Here is a 17,274-nt window from a genome sequence, read left to right as displayed (position 1 = left end):
ACTACCAGTTGTCAATCCACCACAAAGCCCAGCATAAATTCATACATAAATATTTGTCAAACTGGAAAAATAAAGTAAGCTTAGGCAGAAATGCAAGGTAAGAGAAAGAAGCGAAATAATTAGAGCTGAACTAATTTTCTAAATCACAATACTTAAAAACTGAAGAAGTCATTCATTCAACAAAAATGGGTTGCGTGTCATCTATGGTATTCCCCTGGATTGTGGAGCTTCTCTGATAAAGCAGACCTGTCTTGCCTTGCTGCCAGCCAGCAGGAGAGAGAGGCCCATGGAGTGCGCACTCAACTAAGTGCAGATGACTACAGGAGAGGGGCTCCTGACCTGGGGCGCGCAGTGCAGTCCCCACCCCAGACAGGGTGCGTGGGAAGGTGGGTGCGAGGCTGGGGCAGCCGTGGGAGCGCAGAGAAGCAGGCAGTGCTGAGAGGCCTCACCAGCACAGGCCTGGCACAGCTGTCAGGCTCAACTGTGTGCGAGGACCCCTTGAGCTGGCCAGGGTGACCCTGTGACTGCAGGAGTGAAGAGCCACTCATGCATGCCAGCCTTGGTCACCTGTCTGTCCCTGCCTGCTGGGTCCTGGCATCGACCCTATCTGTGCCTCATGCTAGTGCAGCCTTCTGTCTGTGTCTGTGCTTCCCTGCGTGGTGCTTAGTGGTGCATGAGTGGCTCAGGGCTGTAGACCTAAGTTCCTGGCAACTCTCTGCCTGTGGTGTGTTGTCAGCGTTGTCTCTGTGCACTTGCAGGACATTTGTGGTGATTCTGGAGCTCTTTGGTTTCAGGGTGTAAGTTACCCATAGTTTGGAGCTAAAGCTCTTGGTGGTAGAAATTGTTATTTTCCCCATCTTCCTACAGGTCAAAGAAATTTTTTAGTTTCATAGAAGGGTGCCTGGTGAAGAATTACATGCAGCGGCCCTCCACAGAGCAGCTTTTGAAGCATCCTTTCATACGGGATCAGCCAAATGAAAGGCAAGTTCGAATCCAGCTTAAGGACCATATAGACCGGACCAGAAAGAAGAGAGGAGAGAAAGGTATTACCCCTGCTTTACTTTCATCCTTAAAAGTTGGTCTTCTTAGGTCCTTGCCAACTCCAACCAGTCCCACTGCCCCCAAGGGTGACACCGCTCCATTCCTCCCTGGCAGTATGTCTCACATTGTGTGTCTCCACATTTTTGTGTGGTGCTGGGAATGGGCTATGGGTCCAGCCAGCCCAGCAGGATGGTGTGTCCCCAGCAGACAGCAGTTTGGGCAGCTTGGCTTTGCTGTCTGTCCTCTGGGCACCTCTCAGTGCTCACCATGATTCTGCTCTGGTCTCTGTTCTGTTCCACTTGGGCTGCATGGACACTGTGCTGGGATGTTCTCCACTCTCCCCTCAAAGACTGACCTCTCTGCTGCATGCCCACTGGGTCCCCAGTTGCTAAGTAAGCCACATAAATCCCCTGCATGCTGTGTCCTGCAGCAGGGGCTGCGCCGAGGGCTGGGCCACCCGTGTGCCCAGACCGCCTGTCCTCATTCACTGCACAGCGTGACCATGCTGCGTGAGCAGGCCCCTTTCTGCCTTGGCGTCCTGGCCTTGTGTCTTTACACACTGTGCCTGCTACTTGGAGGGCCCACTCTCTCCTTCTGTCCTGCATGGTACGGATCATGGTTCGTCATCCCTCACCAGCCCACTGCCCAGCCTGCTAGTTTGCGGAGATCTTCCATTGACTAGGCAGAGTGGCACTGGAGTCCAGCCTCGTGCATGGCTTTTTTTTGGACATAGAAATTTCAAGGCCAAAGAGGGAACTGACAAGAGCAAGTCCTGGGCAGTATGAGAGTGGTCAGGGGGCTGGGAGGGCCCAATAGTGCTCACTGGCCCACCATATGTGAAGCCTTGATTGGTATCTGTTGCCCTCCCCACGGGAGTTGGCCAGAGCCACCTTAGAGGCTGTTTGTGACTGCGCATTCGAGTCCCACAGAGCCCTTGGGTGTCATAGTTAAGTCGATGTTCTTTTCCCCTCTTGTATATTCAGTCATAAAAGGAATTAAGCTTTGCATATAAAACTGTGATTACTGCAAAGTGAACTAAAGGCTAAAAATGATACCTTCTTTTCTTAACTCTTACCAGCGGGTAGCTCTTTTTTTGAAAATTATTCTTTGTAAATTGGGCATGTAGGTAAGTGTTCCTGTCACTGGGACACAGCATGTGACACCCACACTTCCAAGAGAGGTCTTGTCACTATGGTCTGCAGCTTTAATGTCCCTGGGGAGGAAGGAGGGGAGGGTGAGAAAATAAAGATGAGGTGGAGGGGAGGCCATGTGGGGCCCTGCCCTGATGGGAGGGAGAAAAGGGTGGCCTGACCACTGCTGCGGGCTGATTATACCTTCAGAGGTGATGTCTCCTTCAGCCCGCGGTCTGGCAGCTCAGCTGCCTGGGCCCCTGGCCTTCTTGGAGCTAGAACAGCTTGTCTGCTTGGCTTGTTCTGGGCTCTCTGTGTTTTGGGGCAGGCCTTGCTTTAGTCCCACACTGTGATCAGTCTCCAGCTTCAGCCGATCCTACGAGGTTTCATGTGGCTCACAATTTCAGGAGACTTAGTCCGTGATCTCCTGGCTCCAAGAAGGAGAAGCAGAAGGACCTGGTAGAACACAAATGGTTAGTTCATGGCCTTGAGGAAGCCGAGCAGGGAAGGAGTCTTGGAGAGGAAGGCGCCAGGGGCAGGTACAGTACCCGAGTCAGGCCTGTGTCCCAGCAAGACACGCCTAGCTACAGGGCCCTCTGAAGCCAGTCAGGTTGACGGCTAGCTTACGTGGTACTTTGGATCATCTGCCCATCGCAAAACCTGACATTCGTGGCACGTCAGCTGTGCCCCAGTGTTTGCTGAGTACCTGCCCTGGACCGTGACTGACCCCTCATCCTACACGTGGGTAGGGACAGCAGAGTAACTTACTTCAGCTTTGTTTCTTCAGTCACAGCCCTGCACTTCACGTTCACCTGCCATGTACTCAGGTTCCTGTCTATAAATAGTTTCTTACATAGAGTTTTAAACAAACATGGAGTACTAATTTATAAGATTCCAGTGGTTATTCAGGTCAGTGCTCCCGTGGAGATGGCGAGTGTCTGTGGGCCCATTACAGTTACATGGCCCGACTGCCTAGCGTAGAGAAGAATTGATGTCGTCGGTCTGGACTGATGGATTTGTCTGGAACCACAAGTCCTTAGGCCCGGTTCATCTTCTGTATCTTCTATATCTCTGACAAAAGGCAGAGTATTTTTTGTTCGTTTGTGAGCAGGCCTTGTTTAACTGTTTATTTTCTCTGTTTGGATTGCTCTCTGGCATGAGACAGCTCTCTGAAGTTGGGCCTTACGTTTGCAGAGACCAAACAGTGGCCTCTGACCTCCCGAGAAAGTGAGGTAAAACCTGCGGTGTGAAGAATGAATTACTCATGTAGGAAATCTTGCTAACATCTGACTTTTTTATCTTGTTTATGCGCTCCTGTGCCATTAGTTTTTTTCCGGCTTCGCCTTTGTGGTGGTGGTGCCAGCACACACTTAGTGCCTCCCTTCTTTTTGCCTGGCAGGCCTTTCTCTGCACCTCACCCTTGGGTTCTGGGGTGCTGAGGACACCCAAGTGCAGTCTCTGGAGTACTTCTGCCCCTTCCAGCAGTTGCTGTTTCCTTGGAGTCCTGGCCTGCAGACTGACCTTGTCCACTTGCTGGTCATTTTTCATGTGCATCCCTTGTTCTGAGACCCTCAGAACATCCCCTGGCAGAGGTCTTCTGGCAGGCCTGGGGGTCAAGCTGGCCTGGGCAGCTTGGCAAGCCAGGGAGAACCCAAGGCACATTCTGAGTGCCAATCTAGCGTATCTTCCCCCACCCCATCCTCTGGATGAGGTGCTGTTTCCCAGAATGCTCCTGGGACTGCTGGCCCCTGCAGACCCGGGGCAGGAGTGGTGACCATCCCATGTCCTTGTGTTCACAGATGAGACGGAGTACGAATACAGTGGAAGTGAGGAGGAGGAGGAGGAAGTGCCTGAGCAGGAAGGAGAGCCAAGGTGAGGTCTCGCTTCAGCGTGCTGTGCAGGTTCAGAGGGCCTGGACTCCTGGTCACTGCCAGGCGCCTCACATTCCTGTTCTTGCTGTCCTGTGACAGATCCTGTTAAGTGCCCATTGCCTTTAACCAGGGATCATCCCTCATCCCCTCGCCTTCATGTGGAATGGGCAGACGCATTTGGGGGTCCCTCTCCAGCTCAGTGTTGGGGAAGCGTCAGCCTGCTAGTGGGCCCCCACTAGAGAATGATGACCGCTCTCTGGCCGTTCTTTTTGGTTGGTTGATGTCACCTCCAGCGTTACCAGTGTTGGATGGCTGGGGTGGGCACGCTCTGTGCCGACCCAATGTACGGTTTATGCTTTGGTTCTCCCTGGCTTCCCAAAGTGCAGTGAAGTGGGCATTGGGGAGCAAGACCTAGAAGAGCTCTGTAATGACATGAGTCAAGGCAGGCGAGTTGGGCTATGAGAGACAGAGGGGAAGATAGAGGATCTGGGGAGACATACACGTAATGGAGAACAGCACATGCTGTGGTGAGAGCCCCGTGAGGTCTTTTTCGCCTTACACTACCATGTGAACCTATCTTAAAGTTGTAGAAGATTTTCAACTGATTCTTGAGCAATATAAGTGTTTGTGGATGGGGCAATAATCAGTGAAAGATGAGAGTTTGAGAGGTTTGTTTGCTGCCATGTTACTCTGAGCTAGGGAGCTGCTGGCTAGCACTTCTGTGCTGTGACCAATCTCCGAGAGTCCCGAGGCTCGGTGCTGACCCTGGCCCAGGACCACAGTGCGGTCTGGGGGAGGGCACTGAGTACAGAGTGCCCAGATGTTCCTGTGCACCCAAGGGGTACTGGCGGGTGACTTTGGCCTTCACTGTTGTTAAATGGTGAAATGAGCCGGGTGTGGTGGTGCCCTCCTGTAACCCCACACTCAGGCATCTGGTGCTGCTGCTGCCCTCCGGGGCCGGGCAGTGCGTGGCACTTCTGAAGCCCTACTTCCCCACAGCTCCATTGTCAATGTGCCCGGGGAGTCCACGCTGCGCCGCGACTTCCTGAGGCTGCAGCAGGAGAACAAGGAGCGCTCCGAGGCGCTGCGGAGACAGCAGCTGCTGCAGGAGCAGCAGCTCCGGGAGCAGGAGGAGTACAAGCGGCAGCTGCTGGCCGAGCGGCAGAAGCGGATCGAGCAGCAGAAGGAGCAGAGGCGGCGGCTGGAGGAGGTAGGGGCGTGTCCCTGCTGGCCTTGTCTCTTCTGTGTGCGTGCTCTGTGTGTGCTTTGCGTGCGTTCTGCAGCCTGCACCGAGCTGTGGCTCTTCACATGCTGGGCCCAGTCAGCCAGGACTACACATTGAGACCCTGGCTCAAAAGCAGCAAGAAAAGGAAGTTTCCCCGGGGAAGGTCGGCTTGCTCAGCCTTGCCTTCTTCACTTCAACCTCTGGGTTGTGTTTTTCCAGAACTGCACACTCTGTCCCTGGAAAAGGGTTTTCCCCTGGGAGTCCTGACTTCAGGTGTATCTGAGAGTGAAGAGCCAGGGAACAGCTTTAGGATTTGGTTAGTTACTCGCCATGGTGGGAATACATTTTGTGCATGGAACCCATTCATAGTGTCAGCGCTGGCCGGTGACCTGGCTCCTATAGCCCTTCCCTTTTCATTTGCAGAAATGCATCAATCTGAGATTTCCCTCAAGTGTCAGCCGGGCCTTTGCTTTGCTTTTCTTAATGGCTTTTTGCTGTGTATTTTACAGCCAGGAATTTCTCAGTAATCATTTGTTTCCATTTAATCCAAGCATCTTACTGTTTCACCTTTGTTTCTCCAGTAGAAAAAGAACCCAACAACAGCATAGAGCCCTGTGTGGATGTTTTCCAGCAGAGTTCAGTCTGAGTAGCAGCAGATGCTCCTGGCTGAGTTTCTGAGCGGTACATGAGGGCCTGAGGCTTTGTTTTGTTTTATGCACTTACATTCTGGATTCTGAGAACTGTGATTTGCCTTTGGTTGGAAGACAGGCACCTGTCTAAGGAGTCTGGAGAGGTCACTGGGCTTTCACAGGAAACACAGACCATACCTCCCTGCAGAAGGGACAGTGTGGTGTTTCCTTCACTCTGGTGGCCTCTGCAGTTTCTTGGTAATATTTCCGTTAAGGTTTCCCTTAGTGTCCTTTGCACACGCCCTGAGTGTGTTAGAGAGGTGCTGTGCAGTTGATCACCATCCACGAGGTGTAAGTGCTGCTGATGTTTCCCCAGTGCTATCTCCACGCTCGCCCAGGCCTTCCTTGGCCCGCTGGCCTTGGTTCTTGGCACTGGGTGGCCCCAGGCCCCGAGAACCTCACCAGAGCCTTTCAGTTGTCAGCGGGGTGGTGCATGTCCCTTATCTGTCCAGCTTTGTGTGGGGCAAAGCTGAGTGAGAGAGGAGAGCTGTGGCTGCCTGCCATGCAGGACTAGGTTTTGGGTTACTCTGTTTCATTAAATAAATTGCTGCTAGTGTGTCACCTGATTCTGTCAGCCCTTCACATTGAAACTCAGGGTGATCTTTGCACCTCTTTTCTTCTTGGGAAGGAGAGTGGGCCATGAGATTGAGCCCGCAGGTTGGCGTACGAGCCATCTGCTCCCAGCAGTTGAGTATTCTTCATGCTGTGGGTTCTAGAAGGATTTGCCAGAACTATCAGGGCTGCTGAGGCCTTGTTTAGTGAGTAGTGCCAGGGTGGGCACGCAGCCTTCCTTGTAGGAAATGGCCAAGGCACAGGCAGGAGGGGCAGCTGCAGGAAGTGCTGCATACGTGTCTCTTCCTCGCCACAGCTGGGCTTTCTCCTGCCAGCTCTGGCTCTGTCCTGACCTCGCAGGCCCTTTGTCTTCAGGAGCTGTGTCCCAGAGTGCGTCCCGTGCCCTGACCTCAGTCTGCTGTGGCTCTCATGTGTCTCTGCTGCCTCTCCTCGATTCCTACATTGACCGGGGATCTTTTGGAAACCTTTGCAGATACCTTGGCATCTTTCCTGTTTCCTTGTTGCTTTTGGAGCTTCTAAGGAGGGAAAGGGAAAATGCTGAGAGCACACAGCTGAGTTCCTACTGAGAGTCACACCTGGTCCTCATCGCCATCCCCTGGGGATGCTGCTCCCCAGTCTCTTGCTGTTGGACTCCACCTTGCATGCCTCGCCCAGACCCCAGACCCAGGGTTCCTGTCGGATGGAGAAGGGTTAGCCCCACGTGATGGCTCCTGTCACTTTAGGGCCTGTCGAGAACTTGATCTTAACTAAATGACTTCCAGAGAAGTGTCTCAATGCCTGTGGTCCTGTCTGTGGCTGTGTCTGTTCTTCAGGAAGGTCGAAATGTGTTTAACTGTCGTTTCATCTTTTTTCTTTGAATATGGCTCGGTACCTGTTCTTTCTTCTCCCTGACACCCACATGATGGTGAGCCTCTTCTCTACATTCGTTGGCTGAGCTTAATAAAACCATTAAAAATGTCACTGGAGAAACCCCAAATATCAAGCGGAGTTCGGCTAAGATGTTTCAGCCAGTCTGCCTTGAATTTGATTTGAATTGGCTGCATGTTTAAGTAGATCTCTTGTTTGCCTGATGATGCATCTACGTTTTGACCTCACGGAAACTGAAATTATGGAGTGAGAACAAGAGAATTCTGTAGAGATTTGTTCTCTACGTAAGACTGGTGCTGTGGGGATCATATTCTTAAAACCGTACACAAATGGGTTTGGTAATGTAGGTAGGGTTAGAAATCTTAACTTCTCATCTGGCATTCCCAAAACTTAACCTTTTCCTTATAGAAAAACAACAGACAGACAAAAATCTGTCTCTTTTCCATTCTTAACCTAAGAAGACCACAGTATACTTTGAACTCTAAACTGTTTTCACCAAAGTCAAGTGAGGGACTTGGCTTACAAGCTGTTGGTCACTTTGTGGTTTCGGGTGCCCCTTTCTGTTTTGGAGCCTTGCTATGAAGCTGCTCTCTGTGTCTCTTTGTGGGTGTGTCACCTAGGGTTCTCTTCTCCCTGGGTGTGTGAGCTTAGGGTCTGCATCTCTCTGTGTGTCTGTAAGCTTAGGGTCTGCATCTCTCTGTGGGTATGTGAGCTTAGGGTGCTTACCTCCACCCCGCCTCTCTCTGGCTGTGTAAGCAGTGATCTCTTGGCTCTGTGATCCCCTTCACGGGGCTTGATCCTGGAATCTCACCTGTTGCTTAGTGTTTGGAGGGTCCCTCGAGTTTGGAGGGTCTGTGTCCTCTGCTGAGGGGACATGGACGAGCCCCGCAGGCTCCGCCTAGCTTCTCTGCACTAGGAGGACACACAGGGCCTCCTCCGACTTTGTCTTCGCAGTTCAGAGTGCTGGGTTGGCAGGGAAGTTACAAATAAATTGAAGCGTGAAATACACACTTCCTGTGTGAAGTGGGATCAGTATCGATGCTAAATTTTACCACTAGGGAAATGTGCATGTTTCACAGTAGGAAGATTAATCAACCATTGTTGTGTGTTTGTTGTGTATTTCTCAGCTCTGAGACCTTGGAAGGCAGTGAGCTCCTCGCCCTGAGGACTCGCCAGCAGTGCTGCCATGCTCTTTGCAGATCTAGGGGCCATGTCCTCCTTTCTGACTGCCGGCAGAGACCCTTTCCTGCACGTCCACGGCCTGCCCTCTCAGTCCTGGCAGTGACAAGTACAGTGGTCCTGGCCACCTGGTGGCCAGCGCCCTGCAGCTGTGCCTTCGCTTCTCTCAGGTCAGCAGCGAAGGTGTTGGCAGAAAGTGACTGTCTCGTGTTAGAGCCTCACTTAATAGTTCTCAAGTGTTCCTCTGGTATCCAGTCTGGCGATTGGTTATGTTTATAGTTGAGTTTTCAGGGTTTAACTCAGCAAGTATAACTTTGTCTACGGATGGGACAGACTTATGCTTGGACAGAAGCAGTGTTTTCTCTGCTGTGGTTTCATTAGAACCTGCACATAAGGAGACAGAACCTCAGGTGGCATGTGCAGCCCGCCCGCCACCTGGGGAGGTGGAGTCTGCAGGCTGGTAGGGACCTGGCGGAGGCATTCACGTGGCCTCACTGTGCCGCTGTCGCTTGCTTAGAAAGGTTTTAGAATTGTGAGGTGGAAGCATTGCTTTAAATACCAGCTTGGAAGGGGAACTTGGGTGGTGAAAGCATAGCTGGAAAGCGTGTATTTCCCAGGCATCCTTGGGGAAACTCTAGTCGTAAGGCAGTCAGTGATTTGAGAGATAGAATCACATTAAGAATCATGTTGGTTTTCAGTCTGTTTGGCTTTATGTTAAGGAAGGAATGATTGAGGAAAATCATCGCAGAACCTGAGGAGGGTTGCATGGTGTCCGGTAAGCCCGAAAAAGTGCGTTGGATTCTGTCTAAAATGATAGGCGGAAGACGAAGGCCACCTGGGTCGCTGTGTGCAGTGTGTACTTTGTTTTTGGCTGAATTCTTTCGAGGTTCTAACACAGGAGGCAATTTCCACGCCAGTCACCTGCCAGGTGTATGGGATGAGTGTACTTTTAAGGCTGGGCCCTGCATGTGTCGACGTGGAGCACATGAAGTGAGAATATTGTACCCCAACGTCACATGGCGTCTCCCCTGCAAGACGTGGAGAAGGCCTTGTTCTCCTGTCCCTGTGTGCCACGGCACGTGCTGGTGACCACTTCCCAAATCAGCCATTAGTTGCTGTATGTGTGCTGTATATCGCTTGTGTGAATCGTGCCCGTTTGGAAGTGGACCCTTGACATCAGTTCCTCTAACTGGGGCTCCTGGGGAGCTCACCACGCCACAGAAGAACTGCTTCCCATGTGCCTGAGGTCACAGTGTGCCTGCACTTGGGAGTCTTGAAGAGACAGCTTTAGGGCCCGAGGGAGATTCGCTGTGTGAGTGGGCTCTTAGCCTTTTACTGTCCTAAGTGAAGACTGCGTGGCCAGTGAGGTGGCCACGGTGTCTGCCCTGGTTGCGATGCACTTGCCTGACAGAGTGATGCAGCCAAAGGAACTCATGGGCTGAGGGTGCTGCTCCACTCGGTGGTGCAGTGCACGCTTAGTGTGCACGAGGCCTCCGCGCCCCCCGGTAACGCATTTCTCTGGGGAGGGTGATTTACCATGGGCCAGAAGATGACCACAGCATGGCTCTTGCTTTCAGAGAACTTTAGGTTTTAAAGTGTCACAAGGAACTAAGAAGTAAAAGCCTTATGGAAGCTTTCAGTTGACAATTGAGATTTTTTTTTTAAGATAGCCTTCACTGCTTTTCAGGTGCTGATCGCCCTTTTTGATAGTGTATTGCTAATTAAACTTACAATAACTCTTTAGTTTTAAGTAAGAATTGTATTGACTTGGTGGAACATTGTAATGGAAACTTCTTTTGAGCAATTGCCCTGAAATGACTGAAGAAATGAAAATGCCAACTGGGAAAGGAGGAATGGATTGTGAAGATTACACTGCACGGAACTAGATTTGGTTGATTTTCACTGCAAACCCTGCAAAAGGAAATGGGAAGTGAATTGGTGGGTTTTAAAGCAAGACTGGTGGAAGTGGGATGGGTGGGGACTGTCACCCCATCCCTACCCCCATCTGCATCCTGCCTCTGTCCTGGTGGAGCTGGGATAGGTGATTTGGTCACCATGGTACTGACCCAGGGGAGGCCCCCGGGAGGCAGGGCTTAGCTGGAGGTGCAGGGCTGGAGGTTGGAAGGCAGGCACAGCCCTGTGCTGGGCCTTCTGCAGTCTGTGCCTGTGTCCCTGGCCCAGCACCAAATCCAGGCCGGTCTGGCAGGGAACATCATCTAGCAGGGACACTTAGCTGCCAAGGGCCTGGCACTTGGAGACCTGTCTTCTGTTTTGCCCGAATTTGAGTTTGAACAGACTTGTTTAATTTTTCACTATTTTTAAGATATCTTCTAAAAAGGTCTAAATGCAGGCTATCAGGCCATAGGTGGGAAGGGCATGGGACGCAGTAGATGCCCGGGCACCGAGTTCCATTCCTCCTGCAGCTGCACCTCCACACACGAGTGGTGGGTGGGAGAGGGCAGCACCTGTCCTGAGCCAAGTAGTGGAACTGAGCACTGCCTCGACACAGGATTGACAGAAATGGTGCTGAGTGCTCTGAGAGAGAGAGGGACGCCCTGCAAGCGCCCCATCCCCTGCCCAAGTACTCCCTTGGGAGTCCTCTGTAAGGATCTCCATTTAAACTGAGGGCAAGCTGAGTGATTTGGGGACAGGACTTAAAGCCCAGTAGAGCTTGATGACTGCCTGTCCTGTACCCATTGTCAGGGCATGTGTGTCAGGCCATGTTGGTGGTCACTCGCTCTCATGTCACACATGGTGTGCAGTGTTGCAGGGCATGTGTCATAGATCTTGATGGCTCCATGTCCTCCAGGGCCTCTGCTGTCCAGTGCAGTGACCTCTGGTGGCCATATAATTGAATTGGGTGAAATCAAACGAGAAGCAAAGTGTTCTGTGTGTGCTGGCTCCACTCCATGTGCTCAGCAGCAGCATGAGACGGCGATAGTTTTGAGGAGCACATGGGCAGCGTCCTGCTCAGTCCAGAGAGTTCTTGCTGATGTGGAGCACAGCAGTGTCTCCATGTGGGAAGGGCAGATCCATTGCAGGCCCTGCCCAGGTCCTTCTGCAGTTGAGACGAGGCCCCCACTCTGCGCCCCCATGGCTCTGCACTGGGACCAGTGGCCACATGGACCTGGGGCCCCGCTGCAATCTTGGTGGCTGCTGACGAGGTTCAGGACAGCACGTGGAGGCAGGAGCCTCCTGGCCAGGCTGGTGGCGACACCAGTCAAGTTGCTTAGCTCTGCGTAACCTCTGGTCTCATCTGTAAATTGTGGGTGATGTGCCGGCCCCTCAAGATTGCCACAGTAAATGGAATTTTAAAAGATACTTAGCATGGTGGGGGTCGTTTGAATATTTGTAGCAATAGCAGCGGTGCCAGTGATGCTTGGAGACATCCTTTTCTCTCTTTTATTCTTCATCTCTCTGTCGTTTTGCATTACTCTGTTTGCTTTTTTGCTTTGTGCGTTTTTGTTCTGATTTAGGAGTCCACCATAACTGAATGACACCAGAGAGTAAAGAATTCCCTCTCCCCTGATTGCCATAGTACAGTGAGCAGTGAGTGCAGAACGAAATGAAACCCTGTGAAGGCTCAGGGAAGCCCAGCCCCTTTCCCTGGTCTTTACGAGGCCGCTGTAATGCACAGGGCACCGCTGCAGAAGTACATGCTGCCAATGGCACTGCACCCGGCCCCACGCAGCACCCCAGACCATCCCAAGAGCTCCACCAAGGAGCCCTGATGGTTGTGTGTGTTTACTTCGGCAGCAACAAAGGAGAGAGCGGGAGGTCAGGAGGCAGCAGGAACGTGAGCAGCGGAGGCGAGAACAGGAGGAGAAGAGGCGACTGGAGGAGCTGGAGAGGAGGCGTAAAGAGGAGGAGGAAAGGAGACGGGCGGAGGAGGAGAAGAGACGTGTGGAGAGGGAGCAGGTGAGTTCACAGCCGCAGAAAGCGCTCCAGCCTGCAGTGGTGTCCTGCGCAGTGAGTTGATTGTGTGGCAGGTGCTTTGGATAGACATAGCTTTTCCTGCTGTCCCTGGAGAACAGATGAGTGTGACTTGGTCTTTCCAGCCAGGATTCAGTTCTGTCTTTTGTGACGAGGCGCTGGGCTCCCAGGCCTTTCCTCAGTGGCCGGGCGAAAGTGCGCAGCCCTCGCAGAGGCAGCTGTTGGCTCAGCGTGGCAGAAAGGGACCCTGGATCTGGGTTGGGCCTCTGGGAGTGGCTTTGGGAATCAGCTCCCGGCAGATTGGCACTCTCAGCTTGGTTTTCTTTGCCAGATTAAGCTTCCCAAGGGTGTCTGCATGGTATCTGCTGCCCAGTGGCCTCCTGACCAGAATTGTTGGTTCATTTAAACTCCAGCTGGCATCTGTCGGGGGCCACTGGTGTGTTCGGTGTGTGTAGAACAGGCCAGGCAGGTGGCAGAAGTGCTATAAAACACAACCTGGATTTCAGGATCAGATTCTTTAGGTGCCCGTGGTCTACTTTCCTTCTGGGGCAAGAAATTAGCTTTTTTTCCTGTCAAAAAAGAAGAGTCTTTACTCTAAAATGTTTCTTTCTCTTTAAAATTATTTTCTTCTGCTCTCCCCCTTTTTGCTGTTCCGAGTCCCTTCGTGGCTGTGCCCTGTTTGAGCCCCAGACTCTCCAAGAGTGTGAGGTGTGTGACCTAGCAAATGGGAGCTCAAGAGGCTGCTGGTCACGGAGCGGCCTCAGGAGCTGGGGCCAAGGCCTCCTGGTCTCCTCGCCTCTGTAACACGCAGGCAGGCAGCTGCGAGTCGGGGTCTTTGCCTCTCTGCGTGCGGGCGGAATCCCGGCAGTGCTTGCCGTTTTCATTGTTGGCAAGTTAATCATTCTTCTCACTGGAGAACACCATCCGTGTACACATGTACACACACACACACACACACACACACACACACACACACACACACACACACAAAAGTGCATACTGAGAACCCAGGCCTGTTTCTGTGCAGGGAGTTACCTGTTCTTCATGCCTTGGCTTTCAGGATGTTGTCATTTCCGGGACCTCTGAGTCGTCAGTGAAAGCACAGTATTGTTTGTGGTTTCTAAAGTTTAAAGTTTCAAAACTGGATGGCGAGCCAAGCTTGTTAGAAATAATGACTGATCATAGGTATCTACTAGCGGGCACCCTCTGACACTTTAGTTGAACCCTAATTTCCCTGCATCCTTATGAAAAAGGCTCTTTTAAAGTTCTGCCTAGAAGCTGACGGTGGTGTCACAGCAGAGACGCTGCAGAGGCCTGGGTGTGGATCACTGGGCTGCATGAGGCGTTTGGGTCCTACTGGCCCGTCTGGAGTAGCTGGGAGTCGCTAACAGCAGATCGAGTATAGATGAACTCCTCACTGCTCAGGGACTCTTCGCTGAGGTGGTGGGGCCATGATGTGAGGTGCTCCATGCAGGGGTTCCGGTGCTTTCCTTTGGGGAAGATTGATCACTGGGTAATTTCTGTGTGACAGGAGTATATCAGGCGACAGCTCGAGGAGGAGCAGCGGCACCTGGAGATCCTTCAGCAGCAGCTGCTCCAGGAGCAGGCCATGTTACTGGTAACGCCCCGTCCCTGTCCCATTCCCCAGCGCTAGGGCTTGGGCTCCTCGTCCCTCCCCCCTAGTTGGCCAGTTCTGGTGATTGCCACACCCTTCTGGTTTTGCTCTGGGCAGCCAGGCTCAAACTGAGTCGTGCACTCTTGGGCAGAGTACAAGGTGGCTCTTGTTCACTCATTTACTGCCCGCTATCAAGCCACCCCCTCTTGTCCTGGAGCTGGGCCAGTTTAGGACAGAGTGCGGTGAGTGCACTAGATGCCCAGGGCCACAGCAGCAAAGCTCGTGCAGAGGGAGTTGGACTGAGTGTATGCGCCCCGAAACCCACCCAAGTTCAGTTCTGTCTCACTCTGTCCCGTGGTGTCTTAGCCAGCACCGTGAGATTTTCCCAGGTAATAATGCTGCTTAAAATCCCAGCTGTTTCGCCTTGTTATAAAATGTGGTGGAAACATGTTGTGTTTAAGGAGAAGTCGAGCATGAATCCGAGCAGGGGTGTGTGCTCCCATGCCGAACATTCAGTGTTCTCTTCCTCTCCAAGGAGTGCCGCTGGCGGGAGATGGAGGAGCACCGGCAGGCAGAGAGGCTCCAGAGGCAGTTGCAACAAGAACAAGCATATCTCCTGTCTCTACAGCATGACCACCGGAGGCCGCCCCCGCAGCACACGCAGCCGCCCCAGCCCCCGCTGCAGCAGGAGCGGAGCAAACCGGGCTATCACGCTCCCGAGCCCAAGCCGCACTACGACCCTGCAGACAGAGCCCGAGAGGTATCTGAGTCCTCCTGCGCCTGGCCCGGGCTCCATGTGGGGGTGATCTCTCCAGCTAGTGGGGGACTTGCCCTAGCTCCCCTGTCTAGACATTGGGAGTGCCTCGCCGGCAAATCTCAGAAGAGTGTGTGTCCAGTCATTTGCGAAATGTAAATGTGAATGGTCTGCCCTGACTCACGTTGTAATTGTCAAAAGACTAGGAGGAGCATAAGCCTCGGTTTGGTCCCCTTTGCTGTGGATGTGGCCCAGTGTGACCAGGCAGGCCGGCCTGGGTCCTGGCTTGTGTCATTCTGGCCTGTAGGTGGCGCCCTCTTGCCAGGCTCTCCAGCGAGCTTGCGGCTGTCCCCAGGCCTTTACTGTGGGAGGCATAAAGCCGCTTCTCATCTGATGGTTTAGTTGGTTGTGACAGATTACACACAGTGAAACTGGAGAAAGCAGCCCCCAGACTCGGCATAGAGGAGATCTTCAGGTCTACGTGGCTTAATTTTGCCTTCAGAAGCATTTTCTTTCCTTGGATCCAATCCTGGCCCTGCTTTCTCTGTCTCTTCCCCTGCTGCCTGCCTTGTAGCGGAAGGAAACGGGGAACTTTTTATAGAGCCCTTCTACTTTGGAGCTTGCTTCAGCACCTGCAGCTTTCCTTCTCCTACTAACCCAGAGTTCTTCTTCTAATTCTCCGATGCAGGTGGAAGATAGATTTAGGAAAACTAACCACAGCTCCCCCGAAGCCCAGGCTAAGCAAACAGGCAGAGTATTGGAGCCGCCAGTGCCTTCCCGGTCAGAGTCTTTTTCCAATGGCAACTCCGAGACTGTGCACCCCGCCCTGCAGAGATCAGCGGAGCCGCAGGTAGCGCAGTGCCCAGCTGGCCGGGGAGGAGGCCCTGGGCTGGGCCCACTTGTGAGGACAGTGGCAGATCGGTGTCACTGGAGGAAGGGATGTGGGGCAGCTGGAGGTGGCCAGGACGTGCCCATTACAGGAAGGGAGGGTCTCTTCTGAGCTCATTAAGAACTCGCAGTCTGCTGCCTTCCCTGACTCATAGGAAGTACCTCCTCCTAAAGTAACGTTTTCATAGCTGAGCTCTTAGAGGGTTGCTGTCCTGCACAGACAGAGGAGAAGCGGGACCAGATGTCCCAGCATGGTAAACCCACAGCCCACCTGGATCCCTGGTCCAGGCCGAGCGTCCCAGCAGGCCCTAAAACAGAGGAGGATCCCAGAACTTGTATGTAGGGTTTTCAGATTTGTCTAAATGTGCATAGTTTTCAGGAAAAGGAACCATTTATCAACTTCTGGAGGAGTTCAAACCTGAAACAATGTATTCCTGGCTCTAAGCTCGGGTTCTCATGGGGGTCAGGGCAGAGGTCATGGCCACGCCTTGCTGAGGGAGGGCACCCAGGGGCAGCAGTCGCCCAGCTGAAACAGTTGCCACCAGCATAGTGTAGACTCCTCCTGGGTGCTGGGTGATCTGCCCTGCTGGGTGTTTTTGTGGGAGGAACAAAAGCTTGGGTTCTTGAGCTGGAAATAGCAGGGGTGCTCGGAAAAACAGGCCAAGAGGGCTGGAACCAGTTCTGCAGTATATGACTCCCTTGGACAGGGGCCCTACAGCGAGGAGGAGCAGGAGCACGGCCACAGGAGCTGGCCAGCCTGCAGCCAGGCAGCACCAGAGTGAGGGTGGAAGAGGGGAGGAGAAGCAAGGCCCCAGGAAAAGCTGGCCGACGCCTTTGTTTTGATGACTTTGATTATTTATCAATATAGGTGGATAGACTGATCTATTGATTTTGGTTCTGGGGATCAAACTCATGACCTTGCACTTGCCAGGCAGGCACTGTGCCACTGAGCTAAATCCCTGGCCCACAGGTGGATTTAAAGAGTTTTGATTTTGGAGGTTAGACCTGAGACAAACAGAAAACCTCTGTGGGGTTCCCAGGTCTCATCGACTTAGGACTCATTAATATGGCACCTGGAAATAGCCTCCCCTGCCTGCTTTATTTGGAAGTTGCTTTTGGCTGGGAACATTCTTTGAGGGAAACTTAGCTCACAAGGTACTGTATTTTAAATTCCATTATAATTTTAGGAAATAGTTTCATTTATTTTTTTGCTTACAAAACTTGATGCAGATATCTGGGATTGTACTAAACAGTGAAATCATTTGACTCACCTGAAAATCACAGAAAACAGAGCTGGAACTATGTCTCACATTAAAACACATCATGATTTGGTGTTTGTAGTTGAATGCATCAACATAATAGGTATATAGCTAGAATTATGTAAATTTCAGTGTTGAACAAATATTTTAAAACAGTAGAGTTAAATGGAAGTATTACAGATTATTTCAGAGATTGTTTTCCTGGTTTATAAGCGACCAGACAAACTCAGTTGACGAGGACTTAGCACAT

At 52.2% G+C, this 17,274-nt stretch overlaps 1 protein-coding gene across 34 annotated transcripts in view; it reads left to right on the top strand.

Moving 5' to 3' along the window:
- Positions 1–17,274, top strand: part of Map4k4 (mitogen-activated protein kinase kinase kinase kinase 4) — a 126,648-nt gene that overhangs the window by 90,683 nt on the left and 18,691 nt on the right. For 12 of the 34 annotated variants that reach the window (XM_063229819.1, XM_063229799.1, XM_063229818.1 and 9 more), the window contains exons 10-15: positions 868–1,043; positions 3,971–4,043; positions 5,042–5,252; positions 12,332–12,493; positions 14,040–14,126; positions 14,659–14,883. In XM_063229819.1, the coding sequence (XP_063085889.1) occupies positions 868–1,043; positions 3,971–4,043; positions 5,042–5,252; positions 12,332–12,493; positions 14,040–14,126; positions 14,659–14,883 (934 nt within the window). Of the gene's footprint in view, positions 1–867; positions 1,044–3,970; positions 4,044–5,041; positions 5,253–12,331; positions 12,494–14,039; positions 14,127–14,658; positions 14,884–15,565; positions 15,728–17,274 lie in introns of all 34 variants that reach the window. The other 22 variants (XM_063229791.1, XM_063229809.1, XM_063229802.1 and 19 more) reach the window with 3 other exon arrangements.

Source organism: Cavia porcellus, unplaced genomic scaffold (genome assembly GCF_034190915.1).
Source record: "Cavia porcellus strain 051 isolate PalLab524CR breed Dunkin Hartley unplaced genomic scaffold, mCavPor4.1 scaffold_18, whole genome shotgun sequence".
Taxonomy (NCBI): domain Eukaryota; kingdom Metazoa; phylum Chordata; class Mammalia; order Rodentia; family Caviidae; genus Cavia; species Cavia porcellus.
The sequence above is the reverse complement of the archived record's forward strand: the minus strand, read 5'-3'. Positions and strand labels throughout refer to the sequence as shown.